A 21357-nucleotide genomic window follows, 5' to 3' on the forward strand; every position below is an offset into this window, starting at 1 on the left:
GTTTAACTTGTTACGTTTCAAATCTTACCGCCACAAAAGAGGAATACTTAAACGACACCTGTTAACGAAAAGAGACATAACTGAAACCTCCCAATATTGATACAAAGAAAATATCAATTTACTTTGTACGCGCGTAAAATAAGCCACAGCTGATAAAATGTTAACGTTATTGCAATAAATAGATATTGTTATTTTAAGTTTATTAATTAGTAAATTGTGAACAAGAAACAAGAGGAATAAAAAATGACAGCAGTAAGTTTAAATATTATCTTTTATATTAATTTCTCAAGAATGAAAGAGAAGCTTACGATCTAATCGATCTATTCAGGTTATGTTATTGCATGTTTAAAAATATATGTGTGAAATATCTGAAAATTATGTTTTTAATTTTAAAAATAAATTTCAGGAACATAAAAAGTATTTAAATGGTCTTTTAAATAGCATAGAAGGCCTACATAGTATATTAATCACTGATCGAGATGGTGTACCGGTAGTATCTGTAGCAGATGAAAAAGCACCAGAGCTTGCTATGAGGGCAAGTTTTCTTTCCACATTTGGAATGGCTACGGATCAAGCTAGTAAATTAGGACTTGGAAAAAATAAAATTGTTATTTGTATGTACAGCAGTTATCAGGTATTTCAATACAATTATTCCATAAAATATTACACATACGTATATAGTATGTATGTTTTATTTCATGTGTATATTTTCATTAGGTTGTGCAGCTGAATAAATTACCATTGGTTATTAGCTTTATCGCTAGTCATAATTGCAATACAGGTCATATTTTATCCTTAGAGAATAAAATAGAACCTATTTTGAGTAACTTAAAAAATGCAGTGGTAGAAGCCTGATGGTTACCTGTAGTCCATTACGGGTGATAAATAATAAATATTCTTCGAATTGCACTCATTGCGTGTATCTCGAAGAATAATTAATATGTTATTAGGCATTGTTATGTACAGTACCAACTATAATTGAAAAAAAATTTATTCTATATTTGTTTATAAATATAGTTTCATTAATTATTGTTTACTCTGTCTCTCTTTCTCTTTCTCTTTCTCTTTCTCTTTCTCTTTCTCTTTTTATAAGAATGTATTCATTGTATTATTTTTTATGAGATTATTGAATAAGGAAGTATATATATAGATATATAGATAATTCACGATATCAACTTATGCATATTTTTATCGAATCATATTGTAATAATATAATCATGTATTTATAATAACATATTTTATAAAATAATTCATTATAAAGTATGCGATTATATTTGCTTAAATTATATTAGTTTATTGATAATGGTATAAATACATATTGAAGAAAAATGTAAATAAATCAAATATATATAGATATTAAGTCGTATATAATATTAATAATTCTAAATCATCGAATTAAATGTTTTTTTAAGTAACTTTATCCATTCTTTACGACTGACTGAAAAATCTATTAATACTTATAATTCGTAAACCAAAGGTTTGCCAGATAATCCATTGAGAATATTTTGAGCAGCGACTATACCCATATCATTGCGAGTTTTTACAGTGGCACTACCTAAGTGTGGTAGAAGTACTGAAAACACATTATAGTGAAATAAATATGTTTGTGATTATTAATATTCAATTTTTGTATATAAGGTGAGATCAAAGTTGCTTTCCCCATTCGGTAAAGAAAAATGACTGATTCTCAACTCAAGAGATATTTTTCAACTAGATTTTCGTAGATTCTGAACATAACTCTAAGTAACAAGATAGATTTTCTTTAATTCTAACAGTACGTGTTCTTCGCTTTTATAGTTTGTTAATGATAGATCCTGTTTTCTAGGGAAAGCTATTTTTATCTTACTCTGTGTAAATTATATAATACTCACCAATATTGGGAAGTTTAAGTAATTCGTGATCTACCGGCAATGGTTCAGGATCGGTAACATCTAAACCAGCAGCAAAAATCGTATGATTTTTCAAAGCTCTTACCAAAGCATCCGTGTCTACAACTTGTCCACGTCCTACATTAACGAAGACAGCAGTTCTCTTCATTTTACCAAAAGTAGTGTCATTAAATAAGCCTCGGGTTTCATTAGTCAACGGAGTAACAGCAATAACGAAATCACTTTGTGCTAGAAGTTCGTCTAAAGATACAAACTTGGCACCTAAATCCTTTCCTAATATTGGGCAAATTGTAAGGAGAACAAAAAAATAAATTTAATAAATAAATGTATTATTTGTACTGAAACTAATTATAAATGTCTTTATTTTGTTTTTTAGAAATACATACCAGCTTTTTTTTCTGAATGACCAGTGTAAAGAAAAGTATTTACTTCAAATGATAGTAAACGCTTAAGTATAGCTTGGCCAATATTTCCTAATCCAACTATTCCAACAGTGGAGTTACGTAATTCCTGTCCAAGTAACCAATTATAACTTTTAAGCACTTTTCCTCTAAAATAAAATAATAAATTACAGTATTTAAATGATTAATGATTATTCATTCATATTTATTAAGTATTAGGTTGTTGCAAATATAAACACACATTAGATTTAAAAAAAAAAATAATAATAATATTAAAAGAAAATATGTAATGTTTCTTCTGATCCATTAAGATTTGCTTTCTGTTGACAATATATAAATATTTTTCTCTTAATTATTATTATTATTATTATTATTTTATATTTGATTAAATATATGGAATAGGACATTACTCGTCTATTTTTAACCGTCCTTCATGACTTCGTCGAGCAGCAGATAAAGTTAAAAGAATAGCTATTTCTGCAACTGCAGCAGACAAAACATTAGGTGTATGACCGACCTTGATACCACGTCGTTTAATCTCGGGAACGTCCAAATGATCATAACCAGCCGAAAGAGTAGAAACAACTTTTAAATTTGGTCCTATACGAGAAAACAATTTGAAAGAATACGATAAATACATTGAAATAATAAAAATCAAACGTTTAAAAATATTAAACAAATGTGATCTTTAATCAAATTAAAATAATTTTTAAAATTATTATAGTTAGCACGCGCATAACAGTCAGATGACTCTTACAGTAATGATAAATAAATAATAGGAAATATATTCTAGAATCTAGATAATACTTGGAAGAATATATAAATTTTACATGACGGTAATTCAATGATCACAAGGATAAACGATTTCTAAGTAAATTATTATACAATACCGATCAATTCTCTTTCCAAGGCTAAAGATATATTGATCAGTAAAAGCAATTATATATAATTCGAGATTTCAAGATTATTTCAAGATATAATGTCTTTTTTTAATCTTTTTTTTCTATCTCTGTTTCTTTTTTTTTCTTAAGTATACATTTAAGTAAACTTTCAAATATTATCAACAGTACGAACCAGTACCAAAGATTGTCTTTAATAATAGTTAATTTATCACAATTTTACGTTTAAATACGTTTTATATTACGTTTCATATTTATTATGCAATAATAAATATTATTCGCGTTTACCTGCGGTATTCAAAAATTCGGAATTTACGTTTAGGTGGCCGACGATCAAAACAGCATCATGTCCAGGAAGAGCTTGTAGAACTTCTTCACTTGTACTTGTATCACCTTGAAGAATCGTAACGTCACATCTACATTTGATAATATTTTAATAATAATAATTATTAAAAAGAAAAATAGTAGATTAAATTTCAACATATCGTATTAAAATATTTAATTGCAATAATAATATTCGTTAATTTAGTAATATGATAATTAATAATAATAATAACAAAATCATAAAATAAATATTATAGATCAGATTTCAATGAATCGTATCAAATAATTTTATTGCAATGCAAACATTTTTTTATTTACAACTAGTAATATAATAATAATAATAAGTTTGAATAAATCATATTAAAAAATGTAATTATAATAAGACAAATTGATTTACTTAGTTCGCAAAAGTTCGATTGCAGAATCAGGTGCATCGCTTCTTGTAACAAATACGCGTGGTCTATCCATTCTTGATATTGTACGTGTGTAGAATTAACAATAAGTTGTTCCAAGTAAGATTACGCAGTGACTGACATGTGTTACTCCATTCTAACGTGTTATATAACCCAGCAGATTAGATTATTTACGCGCAATCGCAAACATTTAAAAAAGATAACATTATAGATAATTTTACTTGTTTATTTTTATTGTTTATAAAGCATATAATAAAGTGAAAGCTAACGGATATAAACGGATATGTATATGTGTTATAACTACATTTTAATTAATGATGACATTTTATGGACACGCACACACAAACATACGATTTTGTTTTGACTGTTTTTTGATCATAACAGGACACTGCGGTTACTTTGATCGATAACCAAATCATTTTTATTTTTCAGTTCATGACCTACTATTACTTATTTATTTAAAACAATGAAATTTGAATCTTATTAGAATTTCAAATATGATTTTTTTTTGTATCGAGGCCATTCTTAATAGAAAGAATGAATCACGTAATTTTAATTAGGAGTATTTTTTCTTTTTTGCTAGATTTATTACTAGTAAAATGTTTTTGAAAAAGAAAAGATAAATATATAAATAAATTATATATATTTTCTTTTATATTATTATTCTATGTGCAGTAATGCATATACATATCCTAACGTATATGTTATTGTAACTGACCATAGGTGTACATATTTTAGTTAAAATATTTTAATAAATAAAAATTTTACTTCTATGTAAAATTTTAATGATATAAAACTACGCGATTTTTACAACATTGATTTTTAAGAGATCAATATAAATAGTTTTTTATTTTATATTTATTTAAATATAAAAATAAATTCATCTTATATATCATTCTTTCTTATATAATATGCATATGTAATATGTAAATATTTCAAATTTTGTTGTATGAATAAAATGAAATATTATATAGAAAAATTTGAAATATTGTATTTTTTAAATGATCGATGAAAATTAAAATAAACGAATGAAGTAATCTTAAAATATAATATACAATAATCACATGAATTTTCACTAAAGTTAATCATTGAAATAGATCATCATATTCAATTTTAATTACTTAATTCACTATCATCTATATTACTAGATCTAGAACTTCCCATTCCAGCTTCGCAAACTTCATTAAATAATTCAGGATTCACTTGTTCCATCATCTTCCAAGCTAAACTTTTATTAAGTACTGTTATATTTTCTTCACAATAAGCTAAGCTTGCTCTTTTCAATGATTCACAACTAAATTCGTCTGCTATTAAAAGTCTACTAGCAACGTTATCAGGTGTTATAGTTTCGATTAAATTTCTCTCGCAAAGTTCTTTCAAACCTGAAAAAGATATGATTTTAAATTAAAACTTTATCTTCTGTAAATATTAATTTGTCGTTATCTTAGTTACCTTGTAAACAGAAACGTTTTGCTAAAAATAATAATTGCGGTGCTAGATTATCCAAATTATCGACGTGATCACTGTAAATATATCGTAAAAGTTCATCCATCGTTTCCTTGCAGATGTCTAACAATTCCAATGAGAACAAGTATTGGACCTGGTAAAAATGAAAAATAAGATTATATTATACGTTTAAATTAAGCGCAATTTTAAAAATAATAAATTTGTTCATTATTACAATTAATTTGGTTAATTACTCACCTGTGTTAGAGAATTATATTCAATTATATCAACGTAACAATTAAACAAGTCCAAAGTAATACAGAACAAATGAAAATCACACATTTACAGTAAAATACATTTTTTTTTAATACAGATTATTGCAAATAATATTTAGCATGCGGGATTAAATAAGCAAGAATACAAATACAATAATATATTTTTCATTAAAATAATATTGTATATATAAATCAAATTAATATCAAAAAGAAAAATTTAAATAAACGTGTAAATGATAAGCTAATGTAAGATAATTGCAGCATTTTCGTTTGCATTTCGATGATTAAAGATTTTTAGTGATTGGTATTGAGTAGCGTCGAAAGCGTACTTCCATGTATTCATTTTTGTCTTCATCTCTTTTTGATTGTAACTCATTATTTATTGAAGAATCAGATATAGGGGATAACATTTCAGCTAAAACGTTGCTACGAGCAATAATTATGCTGCTATGTACTGGTATTACTGTACCAGACAATCCGCCACAAATTAATTTGGTATCTGCCGTACGTGGATGTTTTAACAATTTGGCCATATCCTAAAAAAATATTAACAAATGAAAAAGATTGGTAAAATAATTAGATACAATTTAAGATAAACAATTTTCTACGATACCTGAGATAAATTATGTTTTTCACTTTCACATTGTATAATTTGTATTTTGACCATTAAATCGACTTCACCATTTTTCTTCAGGTGTCTGTCGACAATGGACAAATCTCTGTATCCAAGTGAAATAATCTCATTGTTTGATTTTAATTCCAGTACCGTTCTACTAACGTGACAATATTCCCAGTGTTTGACATCGGCATTAAACACACCAAATTGAAAACGAATTTTAGCTTGCTCAACTTCTTCAACGATGCAATTCAAAATATTCAAACACAAAACTACTGGGTTTGTGATTCTCTTGCCTATTAGCCGGGAAACATAGGTCTGCATTTTTAACAGTTATTATATATATATAACTTACTAAATATACATATTTTCTAAAGTATACGTAAACGGATTATCTTTTAATATTATTCTAATCTCTCACCCTCAGGTCCTTTCCAAAATCTTATTGATAAATTCCAAGAACTGTGAATACCATTAACATTCAATTCGAAATGTGGACTGTCGATCGAACTGCTTTTCGATATTGTTTTCTTATAATTAGCTATGGACCAGGTGTATTTAAAAATGACATCTGAAACTGTCGGTACCATAAGCTCCATATTTCAATTGATCTATATAACCAAAACAAAAAAGAAAAAAAAGAAAATGTATAATTGTAACAATAAGTGTAAAAATTAATTTTGTGTCATATAAATGAATATTTAATTTATTTTATAAAGGCACCGAATTAATATCTACACCTTATACAAGATAGAACATAAATTAAACACATACACAAATTATTATTAATTATATTAAATATATATAATATAATATATAATTATATAAAATATATAATTATTATTAAATTTATATATACAAATTAAATTCTAATTTTACATTAGCTAACAAAAAGCTTAATAATAATCCGTATAAACATCTAATATTCAAATTTGGTATTTGTTTTAATATATAAAACCGGATCAGTTACATTAGATGTAAACGAAATGAATTCATTTCGTCAACATGAGACTATATTTAACAAATATTGTCGAGTGGTGGAAGCCCATTTTTGAATTTGAACGACCACGTGAATGCAAATTTGATCAATTCGCAGATCGTGCAAGTATCTCGTTGGTATCGCGTGTCCAAGTACATCTAATCAAGCTCAGTGCAACTTTGCCACGTAACACACGATGTTACACGCGACCTGTTAGAGAGAAACACGCATATACAGGGTGGGGCAATAACTCTGTCCATTTTGAATATCTATGTGTTATTAGTATTAATATAATATACAAGAAAAATAGATTCGATACAAAACTTGCATCGTATAGAGATGAGGGGGGGGTGGATATATTTTGATGCCCATTTCTTTTGCGTAGAGGTAAAAACGTAGGAATAATTTTTCAACATTATCTTCATTTTATTTAAATGTAGATTACTTATACTTTTTATCATTTTGCGACTGTAGTCGTCAATACGGTTTCAGAAAGTTATTAGTGAAATTTCATTCAAAAAAGTAAATATTATATATAGTAGTAAAATATACTTTTTTACAATACAAAAGATATTCAACATTGTAATCACATTTGTGTCAATGTCGTTGGGCGATAGAGTATATTAACTGTCAGTAAGAACGTCTATATTTTTCAGTGATACGAAAATTATATTTTTATATGCAACTATGATGATAGCATAAAGCTTATCAATAGACGATAAATCAATGTGTTCTTCAATGATATGAAAACAAAAATGACATCTTTGTGTTATATGTCAAATTCTACAAGAATATCGCGTAACAAAATTGCATAGTTTCACATTTAATAAATCAACGATGACAATCTTGAAATCTGGCAAAAATATGACCTTGAAAGAAAATTATTTCAATAGTTAAAATTCTTTTCTGCAATAGTGCAAATTTTTCTTTTTAAAGTTTTTTTTTTAATACGATTGTAAATAAAGGATATATTCAAAGGTAGACAAAGTTATTGCCCCACCCTGTATATTTCTACATAAAGGAATGCTATATATTATGTATAAATGCGTACGGCTTTCTCTCTCTCTCTCTCTCTCTCTCTTTCTCTTTGGCAACGATTTTCGAGTGTAAATTGCAGTGCTAGTTTCTGATCTTCAATATAGTCTTGCGAGTTGCAGCACTACGAGGCTTTTATATAGTACAACTTCACTGCCAAAAACATGAATCGTTAAACAGCTTCCTTTGCTATTTCCGTTTCAGCTTGTTTTGAGTTTGTTTTGTTACCTTGTCGGCCAAATAACTCGATTCGCAATAAAGTCATTTTCTACGAGTATTATGTATCGATGAAAAATAATATATTAAATTGACTTAACAAATGACGTTCTAGATTAAAATTTAATTAATAGAAATATTTTGTTTTTTTATATGTTATCATTTTGTGATTTGTGAACAAATAGTTATATTTGAAACAAATATGAAAAAAATAGAATAGAAAATTGATAATGTATTTGTAGATATTTTTGTTAAATTTGCATTTACGTATTCCGTAATTATATTAATTATTGTCATAATTTGTTGGTACAATGATATCGTTTATAAATCGAATGCTTGAATTATTATAAGAAAGAAAATATATTAACATTTTTAATTTGGTTGTATGTTTGACTCTGTTTGTAAAACAAGTTGAAAATGTAGGGTAACAAGAGTGAATAATTCTTAATTGGATTAATTAACACGATGGTTATACTGAATGACAGTTAATTGAAAGAACGTATGTAGTTCTTAATCTATGTGTTGCAATGAGGCGGTAGATCAATCATTTGAAAAATAATTAATTTGTTCAAGATATTACACGAATATATATCGATTGAATGTTGAAGAAACTTCGTTGATTGAATTCTAATGTTTCATACTAGTTCATAACTTTAATATTATTTTTATAAAAGTAATAACAATTGTATCTTTCATTGTTTTAAATAAAAAGTAATAACGAAATTTACACTCACATTAACACATATATTTGAAGTTTTTATTTAAATCTACAAATAACTCGAAAAAAAGTATTTTATATGAAAATGAATGTGATCTTTGAGTTTAGAACAAATTCGAAATAATTTTTAATCGGACGATTTAAAAACGTTTTTTTCTTTTACACTTTACAATGATCACTTGTAAAATAATTTATTTTTCGAGAGCACGATAAGACGATATTCGTTCGGTTCGAGTACTGCAAACCTACTGAGAGTTTGGACCATCATCGTAAATTCTAACTCCGATTCTAACTCCGCATTCAAACTATGCGTTCTCTAATTTATATTGTCACACATGCAAATATGCGTGTCGTGTGCGACGTTAATAAAATTATATTGCTTGAAAACGAAAAATCAAATTTATCCATCAATCGATGATATCATTGAATATCAGCAACTCAATCAAATAAAAAGAAAAACAAAATAATAAATTTCCTTTATAGATTTACTTTTAATTATATCGAAAAATATAAAAATAAAAAAGTTATTTTGTGTGAAAATAAATGTTCATAAAAGAAAACAAATTTTATTAATAATTAACAGAAATGATGATTGATGCGACATTAAATGATAAAATGAACAAAATTTCCAAATTTATAATTATTCTAAAATGTAGTTAATTACTTAATTCATTTCAATTTTAGCAATTACAATTGTTTTATACTTCAAGAAGTAATTCAATTTGTTCATATTAAACTGTAGAAATTATTTTAATACAGGAAATAGATGCTTCGTTTACAATAAAAGAAAAAAATGTAATTTATATTTTTATGATAATTCCTCTGATATATTTCTAATCATTAATTTATATATATAGACACATACATGCACGTTTGACCTGTCTAATTCAAGTATATTCCACTTTATCGGAAGAATGACGTCTATTTTAGATTTCGAACACACCCTCTCTTTCTCTCAGGTACTTTCAAACACGTGAGCTTTGATTAGACGTTAACAAGACTTCCCTCGGTTTAGAGAATTTGAATTTACGCTTTCTGCCTTGTCGAGTCGAACACACAAGAAGTCATTGAAAAGCCCAGTGGTTTTGGAATCGTCTCAAAGTTTGGCGTGTATTTAATATCACTGTTATCCGTTATAATAAGATTTATACGTATTAAATGAATCATCACAAACATTCATATTTAAAACTAGAGTATACACTTTTTCATTATTAAATCAAGTTTTAAATATTTCCAATAAATTCGACATCCATTTCGTGTAATTGATATTTGTTTTCTTTTTGTAAAAAAAGGGGGAATGTATTGGAACTCATTTCCCTCGTCAAAAGTTTTGTATTAAAGAAAATTTATATTCAAATATAAATTTAAATACAATTTCAAACAGTTTTTCTTCTATGTCACGGAACTTATCAAAAATTAAACACAATTTACCTTAATTTATATTTTATTTTTCAAATACGATCAAATCTAAACATCATATTTGTCCATTTGCTTATTTCTGTTTTATTTATTCTGATTATTTTTTCAATATTTATTATTTGTGTTTGTGAAACATTAAAAATATGTTGTATGCTGCTTCAATGCGTTACACCCCCAAAAAAAGCATTGGTTGTAATATAGTTTTTTTTTTACGTCGCATTAGAGACTAATCGAAATATATTATTGTATAACGTACAAATGTTAAATTTAAATTATCTGTAATTTAAATTTAGAACAATATTCTAGAAGTATTATTTGGCATGGATATGATATATGTTTAATACAATTTTCTCACCCACGTTTTATTAGGCGAATCAATAGATATAATATTTGAACTAAGACGAATAAAAATGTTTGATTTATTCATTGGTGAGATTAAAATGATATTGAACATGTGTCTACTTCATTAAGATATCTACCGTTGTAAAGAATAAATGTCGTGTGTAAATATTTCAATATTTTAATTATTAAATATTGAATTTATGTATTTATAAAGAAAAAATGTATGACAAATAAATTTATATTTATTCATATCGTAAAAATAAAGCAAGGTAGCACACCGATATAAATAATTGATGTTACAAATTATGGGAAAACGTGCATTTGAAAAATTGTTGAAATTTTAAATATTTAAATATTTCATGAAAATTAAAAAAACCATTTAAGAGTGAACACATATTATTTTATACTTTGAATTTATTTTTTCCTTTTCCTGTTCGCTTGTTATAAATTGGAATTTATTCAAATCCCCATAGAGTTCGCGCCATGTGTTTAGTTACTTCTTTTACCTTTTCGTTGGTTCTTAAATGAAAATAGACCAATCCCTAGAAATGACATTAATGTTTCGAAGGTCAGGCAATATTATTGGTTGTCAGATTTAAATAGAACTACGTGAATAGAAATAAAACTATTTCCATTTTTTTTTAAATAAATATTTTATTAATTTTATTCACTTTTGTTATATTCCGTGACAAGTTTTTTCATCTTAAATTTCAATTATTCATATTTATGTAATATATATCAATTTATAATCGATAAATTAAGCAAGAATTATTATATTCGTTGCTTCTATTTGACTTATTTATTATAAAGCTAAGGGCTTTCTATTTAGTAGCAAGCCATAGCGAGTCATTTCCTTCTTTGTCGTCTATTTTGCCTCGTAACTGAATCCATTCAACAATCATCGTAAGTTATTTCTTATATTTTATTGAATTTATTTATACTTTTAAAACTTTTATTCGAATCATAGATAGTATATTAATGTAAACAATTGATTAAATAATTTTTATTTCATTAATTAGGCACATTAAACTTAGAATCTTACGTTTTTAACTTCAAACGTAAACTATCCCTTTGTGTCGAATGAATTTGATTTGGAACCGTTAAACTTGTTTGTCGAGTATATATATTCCTTTGTTTTTGTTGTTGTTGTTGTTTTACTTCTATTTTCTCGTAAAAGTTTCTTATTTATTTTTATGAATGCAGTGGTAGTATATTTACTCATTTCTTTTTAAATTTGTTTTATTGAGGAAATGCCGGTATTCTTTGTTTATAGTGTATCACGTATATATATTTTGCGTAGTATTATATAAATAATGGGTATATAAAATAAATTTAATTAAAATTAGTTAATAAGTTTTTTTTTTTATTAATTAGAAATTGTGATATAACGGATGCTCGCGTACTCCAACGATTTTCAATTTTATTGTTCACGAAAACAAAGCGATAATATGAACAAATTTTACTATACAAATTCTACTTATATTAGTTTTTCATTTAGAATCACTTCATCCCCACTCTCGTATTGTCGATGATAGGACATCATTAATATACATGTTATCGTTAAAGTATTTAATTTAGTTACTTTATAAAATAACTAGTTATCATAAAAGATGAATAGACGTTTCAGGGAAAGCATATAAACAGAATTTTATTATACATTTTGATTAGTTGTTTTATAAATTAAATAGATATTATATATATACATGAAATAATTATAGGTATTATATGTATTGTTTCATAGATAGATAGATAGATACATTTTACTGCTTCCCCGAAGGGTTACACTCCTTTTACAATTATATCCTTAACCTATCTTAACACTACTCTCTCCCTCACTTCTCCCTTTCTCCTTTCCGCCTCCACTCGTCCCACACCCCCGCTTCTACCTCCCTCACTCCTATATATTGTTTCATATGTGACTCCATTATTAGTCATCTTTTCGGTTTTTTCTATGAAAAATCATTTATTACAACACATTTGGTTGGCGTAATATTTTGAATTGCACAATAATCCCCTTATTTTTTTTTTAACCAAAGGTAATTTTGTTGTTTTACATTTTGGGATACATTAATAGCGAGTGAAATTCTGTTCATTGTGCAAGGTTTGATTTGACGCTACAATTTAAAGGGATGTTTTTAAAGGAACAATTAATTTTTACACAACTTGAGGCTTGAATTAAATAATAATACTTAAACAAAATTCCGTTAAATTTTTTCGATCAGAAATTTTATCACGTTTTATTTACTTCCTCCACGAGATTCTTATATTTATTTTTGATTAAATACACGTACTGCACTGACCGATAAAATTTTCAATTTTTCAACAAATTTTCTTTGAAATCAATTGTTACGAATTATAAATCTGATACTTTTAAACGTAATACTTTTAAAGTCAATAGAACAATTCGATTAGCAAAATATTTGTTTTCAAATATAAGAGGAAATAAAAACGGATAACTCTCCGAATATTGTTGTGTAAACACGAGCTGACCTTAGAGATTGATCTAATCTCAATTTCATAATTTACCAACCTATTTCTCGTAATTTAATATATTATTTAATTTAAGTATATATATACCCCTTATTTCATACTTAATCTAGTTTGAATAGTTATTTTGTATAATAGCTGGTTATTTCATGAATTAACAGTAACATATATATATATATTAGGGTGGGTCAAAAAAATCAATTATTTTTTTTTTTACAAGTGCCACGGAAAAATGGATTGCTAGACACCTTAAAAGAATTCTCACCAAATATGAGCTCTTAATTTTAATAGGAAGATCCTCCGCATCGCAGTTTTTTATTTTTTTCTCAGTTCAATAGAATAAAATTCATACCTCATCATTAATTGATTGTACAGAAAAATGTTCTAGAAGACTTTTGTAGGAAATTCAATGCTGATATATATATATATATATATATACTTAATTGGTCAAAGTATTATTTATAAATTATTTATACTTTTTTCCCCTTTTTAAATTTTTACTAATAAATTTTTGTGTTTTTTTTTTTTGTATTCTTGTTACAGATGAATCCATATTTCGGTGACTTTTACCTATGGCAAGTGATACTAATAGTTGGCGTTCCATTTTCAATTGTGTTAGCAATGATCATTGTTGATATTGTGAAACAGGTAAAATAACGATTTTAAGAGAATATATTATCCTAATGTGTATACATTTATCATAATATAATTGTATTGATTTTTTAGCCGCAACTGAGGCAGTCAAAAGATCAGAAAAAAGAAAAAGAAAAAGAATTAAAAACTAAACAAATAGAAAGACATTTACCATTAAAAAGAAGACATCTTTCACTATTTAAAAAAAATAATAGCTGGCTACTAAATTATATTCAAGAAAAGACTAAAACAAAAATAATGCTTACATTTGATCAGTTTAGACGTCCTGAACGTCAACTACTAATTACAGGACCTGCACATGGTGTATGTGAAGCTGATAAAATGGTAAGAAAGGCTGTAAGAGATAAGTCTAATATTGATATCTACGAAATGGGAATAGACATGGAAACCGTGGAGAAATTCATTGGAAAGGAAGTCGATATTATAAGAGATATCCAAGGCCATACTGGCACAAGTATTATGATAAGAAGTGAAATGGATTCTTTGACAGGTAATATTAAAAAGGTTAAATACCCTTTTTTTATATACATATAAACAATAACTAAAATCTATATATATATATATATATGCATTTATTTATTAAAATCAATTAATTATTTTACAGGTCCTATGGCAAGAATAATAATTGCAGGTACTGGTAAAGAAATTTCAAAAGCATTACCATATGTTGAAGACAAACTTAAGTTTTACGATGAATCGAAAGCTATCAAAAGGTTTGGCGAACCCGAAAAAAAAATTTTAACTCCAGAACTCAAATTATTGGATTTGTTAGTGATCGGTTAGTTTATAATAAATGTATACAAGTTTTTCTTGTTCGTTATTATATTTAATTATTATTAATTTGTTTTTTTTTGCATTTATTTAATATGTAGGACCGGAAATTCACGTACACGTAACGGTGATAACAATTAAGTCTCCTAATAAATTTTTTGTTCAAGTTGATTCATTGCAAAATATTGAAACTGAACAGTTAAAAACTGAATTGAATACGTTTTATAATACTCCTCATAATCTTAAAATGTTAGGAATGCACGATGTAAGTATTTCAAATAATATTCTGTTCTAAAAACTATTCTCATAACCGAATGCAAGTTTTTCTTTTTCCTTTTCTTTTTATGTAATAGATCTACCCGGGACATATAGTTGCCGTAAAACACGAAAATGGAAACTGGGAAAGATGTGAGATATTGGAAGTACATGAAGATTCCTGTGATATTCTATTTATCGATATTGGAAATGAAGGTACCGCTAAAAAAAGTGAAATATATGAGTTGCCTCAACATTTCTTATCATACATTGTACAAGCATATGAATGTACATTAAACAACATAGGAGAACTGTAAGTAAATTTTATTTTTACATATATATTCTTATATACGCAAATCTATGTGTTATGTATAAACGTATACGATTTTCTGTCGGTTTTTCCCTCCCCCTCTACCTTTCGTTTTTTTCTCTTTGGCAATGATTTTCGAATGTAAATTACGACGCGAGTTTACGATATTTAATATAGTTTTAGCGAGTTGCAGCATTACGAGACTTTTATATAGTACAAACTTCATTGCCAAAAACATGAATCGTTTGAATAGTTCCCTTTGCTATTTCCGTTTCAGCTTGTTTTGAGTTTGTTTTGTTATCTTGTCGGCCAAATATCTCAACTGGCAATAAAGTAATTTTCTACGAGTATTATATATTGTGTCGATGAAAAATAATTCATTATATTGATTTTACGAATAACGTTCTATTTATTTACAAATTATTATAGGAAGTAACGAAAAAAATATTGACATTTTTAATTTGTTCGATTTTGTTTGTAAAAAAAGTTGAGAATGTAGGATACAAAGAGTAAATAATTCTTAATTGGATTAATTAACGCGATAGTTACAACGGATGACAGTTAATTGAAAGAAAACCTACTGTAAGAGTATATTTCGTAATTATGTGTCGCAATATGAACCGCAGAAACCATTTCTTCGTTACTACGTTGACTAATGGTGTACAGTTAAAATTAACAAACATCAATCATTTGAAAAATAATTTAGTTGTATATAAGTAATATAAAAGTTACTTAACAAATTACAATTTACAACATATATTTTTACAGAATATTTTGTTTACCAATTCATACGTCTATTACTTAATTTAATGAATTTTGTATATTGTCGTTTAATTAAAATGATTTAATAATTTTCAAAATCAATTTTAATTAATTAAGTTTTTAAAATCAAATGTAATAGAAAAATTACGTTGAAGCATAAATTAACAAATTTTCTATAACTTTGTGACAAAGAAAAATATTCTTTATCGAGTAATAATCTTTTTTATAAAAAAAAAAAAAAAATACAAAAAGAAAGAGCAATCTATGTTTTAAACAAAATTTTTAACGATTACAAAATTTCGTGAAGTCGCACAATTTTACAAACACTTTCTTCGTTATTTTATATTGTCAATTAAAACGAGTTATCTTTTAAAGCGAGATTCGTTCGATCCGAGTATTAGAAGTCGACTGATATGAGAGTTTAGATCATCGTCTTAAAGTCTATACGTTTCTCTAATGTTGTATTTTTAACTTTATGATCTTTGCTTTAAATTATTACACACGTACTAACAACTAAATCATTTTTGTATTTATTTATAACACATAACGAGAAAAAAAGAAGAAATTTTTTCTTTGTTTTTGTTTTGTTTTGTTTTGTTTTTATTATAAAAATATGTCTATTTCTAAGACATTAGAAAAATATATTCCATGCATTCATATATATATATGTATATATAATTTTTTATATATTTTTTAATTTAGTGATGGTGGGTGGGATAAAAAAGCCATTGCAAGATTTAAGGAACTATGTGTAGCTACACCTCCTCAAAAAGTGTGTATGCACGTTAAAAATACTAAAATAGATATCAATCCTAGAGGATTTAGTCGAAGACACATTTATATGGTTGATCTTTATAATGGGGTAAGAAAATTTTTTATATTGACAATTTTTTTAATTTATTATTATTAAATAATGATATCTTTTTATATGAACAACACATTTTATCCCGCATATTCTATTAAACATTTCACGTAGAATTATTCTCTGTTCTTTTATACCATTTATATATATATATTTATTAAACAATTGGAAATAATTATCTTTTTAGGACTTGAACATTGGTACTCAGTTACGTAAGGAAAAGCATGCAATTAAAGAGAACAGTATGACGAAATATGTAAGTAAATTACTTTTCACGTGTACGTAGAAAATATGTAATATTTTTATTTATTTATTTTTTTGTCCTTTTAAAATATAGTTTAGGAGAATTCCAAAAATTGAAGAAGCAAGGGTTAGAGAAAAGCTTGAGTCGTTTAAGATGTATCAAGAAATGAATGAAGACTTAGACGAGGAATTAAGAGAACAAATGGAACTTGAGGACTTAGAATCAGATGATGATTTTAGTAAAGGTGAACATGATACCCTTGATAATGTGTTAAATTTATTGAAAGATAATGTTGCAACAACTTCTAAAAACACACATGATGATGATCATTTCGACTAACAAATATGTTTGAAAATTTATGGATTCGAATGGATTGTCTGATCAAACTCAAAAATTAAACTAAATAAGGATACGAGTTGTTTGTACTAAATTAAAAAATAATAAGAGTAGAATAATAATACAAATAGAACTTTCCCAATTGAATAAATGATCATAAAAATGAATATCGTTAAAATGGAATTTTTAATATAAAAGAAAAAAAAAAACAATCATCAATACATGAATGCCGACATTGAAAATATAATAACGCTTTAATCAACATATAAAAATTCTAAGTTGTAAATTGGAAGGTTTGAATTATTTTTATACAAATATTCTTACACATCGAAATTATTGTTTTACGATGAATATTATTTACACGAAATAAATGTATCATATACTATTATTAGAGTATTTATATCAATAAATTCTAATAATAGTTTTTTTGATAATATTTTGTGTCGTTAAAAATCAATCAAATCAATTAGTCTTCCTATGTTTAGCCGAAATTCATAAATTTGTCTTTATCATCAACAAAAGTTCAATCCTGATAAATAATGTCGATTATTTAATTATTTTCTTTTTAAAATACTTTTCAATTAACTGTGAGTTTTTTATTTTGATTTTACTTTTTTAACAATAATTATACATATTAATGTTTTCCTTTTCTTGTTTTTTTTTTGAGAAAGAAATACAATCCAGCAATATATAACATAGTTCCTTTTTGCAAAGCAATTATGAAATAAATCAGTTACTATAATGTGCAAATAAATGATATATCTATTATCTGAAATAATTCTTCTTATTAACGTTCTTATTAATTGCTTTATTCTTTTTGTTTATATATACTTAAAGTATATTATACATGTAATCATTTATCTATGTAAAATTGTCGTTATTGCTTTTGATTTTTTTTTTGTATTTTAGAAACTTTTGGCAAAAACCTTTTACGATTTTTCAAATTCGTAAAAAGGAATAAGTGATAACGACAATAAATTATGTATTTATATATATATATATGTGTGTGTGTGTTCATTTTTTTTATCATTAATCATTCTTTTTTATCGCTAAAAGATTAGTTCTTGAGTTTATTATATTAAGTCGAAAATTATGGATAACGACTCGCTGTTTTATGCTAATGGGTTAATCAAACCAAGAGCACAATATTTTTTTATCATGCATTTTAGAATACCAATGTAAAACATTTGAATAAACCTTATAACAAATTTCAATTATCATTTATAACTCTGTTATTTCTGCTGTTAAAACATTTTAGAATTCATTAATAATTAATTATCGCGATCATTATTGTATCCATTGATCATATTTTCATTTCACGTTTATAAAAGTTAGAAAATTATTTTGAAATAATGCAAAACAGAATTTGTATATGACTTAATGTATACATTTATTTATCGGACTTTTATTAACATTTTGTTAATTATCTTTTGTTCCTTTTTTACGCATAATCTTTCTCTTTAACATACGTATAATATATATGAATATATTATATACATATATATATAAAAATATATTAATCATATTTTCATATATCTATATATGCACTTGTATCGTTTCATTCATAAAACATTAAACGCGATTTATTTTGTCGATTAATAAATATATTTGCATTTTGAAGAGAAATATTTTGCAAAAATACAGAACTAACTTATCCAAAATATAAACAGGTGTAAAAATTAATTAACCGACAAATATAAATTAAAGTCATATAACAAATTGTGAATAAGTCAATTTTGGATACGCATTTGTTCATTTTTAATGTAACTAATTGTTTATTGTTTATTTAACGCATTGCAATTATTAAAAACACATGATGTATTAAAAAGGAAAAAAACAGAAAAAAAAGGTTCGATCAAAAATATCATAAAATCTACGAAATTATCTTCAAACAAATTGTGTTCTCTAACGTTATTAATCCCTTTCACTTTTCTTTCCCAATTATGATTCTTTCGATTGTCATGACTACTACCGTGTCTGGAAGATAAAAGTAGTAGTTTTTCGGGATTTCTTGCACGGAAGTAAAAGTTATCTGTACAACCGCAAAATAATAGATAACGGTGAGGTGTACGCGGAGGTGTTTGAAAGAAATAAGCGGAACCTAATTATTGAAAGTCAAGCTATGAAAAGAAAATAACAATACATATATATATATATATAAAATAAACTAACGTAAAACATAAATATAAAGTTTTTATAACGTGAAACTAAAGTTTCTTCTTGTCGTAGATCAATATGTATCTTTTTACTCTCCCTTTTTTTATGGGTTCGAGTTACTTTACTAAGAACACTTTCTCACATCTATCTAATATTATCAAAGAGGAATAAACAGTAGACAGTTTGTCTTTTTCCAAATGGGTCATCCATCAATTTGATTAACCTCACCCACTACGTTACTTAGTTTAGTGATATGACGGTAAAAACGTCCCTAAAGTTGTTAAAACTGTTACACATTTATTAATATAAAATGTATATCCTCCCAAAAAAGAAAATTCTATCATCGTTTACTAATTTTTAATGTATTAAATATAATAATAAAATATAAAAAAATTAAAATTATTATATTTTATCATTAGACATGATATATATATATATATATATATATTTGTCAATTTTATAAAGAGAAAATAATCAGGAAAAAAAAAACAAAGAAAATATTTCCATATCTTCGTTATACTTCTATATAAATAAATATAATAATAATAAACATTATAAATTTAAATGGTCAAATAAAGGGAACGTACATGCAAGGTAGTAACGACTAATAAGATTTAAAATTGGGATGAACAAACTTAAACAAGAGAAATGGATTACAATCATCGAGTCTTTGAAAACTCGACGGACTTTTTTAACCCGGTGTACGAGAAAGCTGCGGCCAAGCGGAATCGTATAAAACACGGCTGACGAAGACTCTCTCCTCAGTTCATCTAACATCCTAATTCAGTTCGACGATATTACAATGAATAACTTGGTAAAAATCATTTTTATAATAATAATACTATTATTAAAAAACAAAAACAAAATCATCGTTCCAGACAAAAATTATCTTACGTTTAATATCTAACAAAAATCTTATTATTTTTTCTTCTTTTTTTCTAAATAATATAATTACACGATACTTGTATAACAAATATATTCTATTTAAAAAAAAAAAAAATACGCGTGTTTAGTTAGAACAATGTTATTTCCTTCGAAATAAGAAAAGATTATTATTTTAAAAGAAAATAATTAATATCACCACACACAAGGAGAACTTTATTTGTTAAAATTATAATATTACATAAATATTATTATACTTATATATTATATTAATAGTATATATTAATATTATATTTAAATAATAATAATATTATATTATTATATTGTAATTATTTTGATTATTAACGAATTGTTTTTAGATTGTCCTATTATTGACGTTGTATGGGGTATGTGACGTATTGGCTGGTAGACGTTACATTGCTATTCCTATTGATGGTATCGATGTATTAGAATTAAATCCTATATCAGGATCAGTTCCAAGAATTGCTCGTCAAGCAGAGCCTGCTTACGTACCAATAGTGCCAAATCTTCATCACGAGGAGTATGACAATCCACCACAACGTGCTGAAAGATCTATCGGTCACATTCTTGATTATGTGGATTATGGCGGACATACTGGTTCTAACGGTGCCTTTGGCTGGTACGCCGATTATCCAGCGCATCAT

The 21357-nt window shown here is 25.9% G+C and overlaps 5 protein-coding genes across 10 annotated transcripts in view; 3 read left to right on the forward strand and 2 right to left on the reverse strand.

The window, feature by feature from the left end:
• The first annotated feature begins 96 nt into the window (after positions 1-96).
• On the forward strand, positions 97-1036 carry Lamtor3 (Late endosomal/lysosomal adaptor, MAPK and MTOR activator 3). Its single transcript, XM_015319722.2, has 3 exons — positions 97-252; positions 407-634; positions 718-1036. Exons 1-3 carry the CDS (start codon positions 244-246, stop codon positions 853-855), a joined length of 375 nt encoding a protein of 124 aa, XP_015175208.1. The 5' UTR covers positions 97-243; the 3' UTR covers positions 856-1036.
• A 232-nt stretch (positions 1037-1268) lies between these two features.
• On the reverse strand, positions 1269-4052 carry LOC107065760 (glyoxylate reductase/hydroxypyruvate reductase). Of its 2 annotated transcripts, none has more exons than XM_015319735.2 (6): positions 3911-4052; positions 3478-3605; positions 2701-2890; positions 2276-2439; positions 1872-2162; positions 1269-1573 (listed from the first exon to the last, which is right to left on the reverse strand). In XM_015319735.2, exons 1-6 carry the CDS (start codon positions 3979-3981, stop codon positions 1458-1460), a joined length of 960 nt encoding a protein of 319 aa, XP_015175221.1. In that variant the 5' UTR covers positions 3982-4052; the 3' UTR covers positions 1269-1457. The 2 variants fall into 2 exon arrangements, with proteins under 2 accessions (XP_015175221.1, XP_089029844.1); XM_089173718.1 differs by having other exon boundaries at positions 3478-3582; positions 3911-4049.
• Positions 4053-4138: 86 nt separating this feature from the next.
• The window catches only part of LOC107065832 (TD and POZ domain-containing protein 2), a 25430-nt gene continuing 8211 nt past the window's right edge, over positions 4139-21357 (reverse strand). Inside the window, exons 1-7 of one of the 5 annotated variants that reach the window (XM_015319883.2) lie at positions 9228-9606; positions 8294-8545; positions 6685-6874; positions 6261-6559; positions 5977-6183; positions 5379-5526; positions 4139-5308 (exon numbers count right to left, since the gene is read on the reverse strand). In XM_015319883.2, coding sequence (XP_015175369.1) covers positions 5040-5308; positions 5379-5526; positions 5977-6183; positions 6261-6559; positions 6685-6862 — 1101 coding nt within the window. In that variant the 5' untranslated portion in view covers positions 6863-6874; positions 8294-8545; positions 9228-9606 and the 3' untranslated portion in view covers positions 4139-5039. Of the gene's footprint in view, positions 5309-5378; positions 5527-5976; positions 6184-6260; positions 6560-6684; positions 6875-8293; positions 8546-9227; positions 9607-10076; positions 10224-21205; positions 21336-21357 lie in introns of those variants that run through there. The other 4 variants (XM_015319898.2, XM_015319891.2, XM_015319872.2 and 1 more) reach the window with 4 other exon arrangements.
• papi (tudor and KH domain containing protein papi) lies at positions 10551-19807 on the forward strand. Its single transcript, XM_089173710.1, has 9 exons — positions 10551-11875; positions 14003-14107; positions 14186-14603; positions 14718-14891; positions 14986-15149; positions 15238-15452; positions 16914-17073; positions 17261-17329; positions 17411-19807. The coding sequence occupies exons 2-9, from the start codon at positions 14003-14005 to the stop codon at positions 17654-17656; spliced, it is 1551 nt and encodes a 516-aa protein (XP_089029836.1). The 5' UTR covers positions 10551-11875; the 3' UTR covers positions 17657-19807.
• Positions 20064-21357, forward strand: part of LOC107065873 (uncharacterized) — a 1319-nt gene continuing 25 nt past the window's right edge. Inside the window, exons 1-2 of the mRNA XM_089173632.1 lie at positions 20064-20069; positions 21052-21357. The exon at positions 21052-21357 is cut by the window's right edge and continues 25 nt beyond it. Of these exons, the coding sequence (XP_089029758.1) occupies positions 20064-20069; positions 21052-21357 (312 nt within the window). The remainder of the gene's footprint in view (positions 20070-21051) is intronic.

This window comes from Polistes dominula, unplaced genomic scaffold, assembly GCF_049000335.1.
Source record: "Polistes dominula isolate Pdom_NZ unplaced genomic scaffold, Pdom_raw_medaka contig_33, whole genome shotgun sequence".
Classification (NCBI taxonomy): Eukaryota; Metazoa; Arthropoda; class Insecta; order Hymenoptera; family Vespidae; genus Polistes; species Polistes dominula.

Coding starts and splice junctions, on each gene's coding strand:
- Lamtor3 (XM_015319722.2), top strand. Junction 635..717: donor GTATGTACAGCAGTTATCAG/GTATTTCAATAC, acceptor TATTTTCATTAG/GTTGTGCAGCTGAATAAATT.
- LOC107065760 (XM_015319735.2), bottom strand. CDS start 3,981: ATGGATAGACCACGCGTATTTGTTACAAGAAGCGATGCACCTGATTCT. Junction 3,606..3,910: donor ATCGAACTTTTGCGAACTAA/GTAAATCAATTT, acceptor TATCAAATGTAG/ATGTGACGTTACGATTCTTC. Junction 2,440..2,700: donor GGACGGTTAAAAATAGACGA/GTAATGTCCTAT, acceptor ATTTTATTTTAG/AGGAAAAGTGCTTAAAAGTT.
- papi (XM_089173710.1), top strand. CDS start 14,003: ATGAATCCATATTTCGGTGACTTTTACCTATGGCAAGTGATACTAATA. Junction 14,892..14,985: donor ATTGGATTTGTTAGTGATCG/GTTAGTTTATAA, acceptor TTTAATATGTAG/GACCGGAAATTCACGTACAC. Junction 17,330..17,410: donor AGAACAGTATGACGAAATAT/GTAAGTAAATTA, acceptor TTTAAAATATAG/TTTAGGAGAATTCCAAAAAT.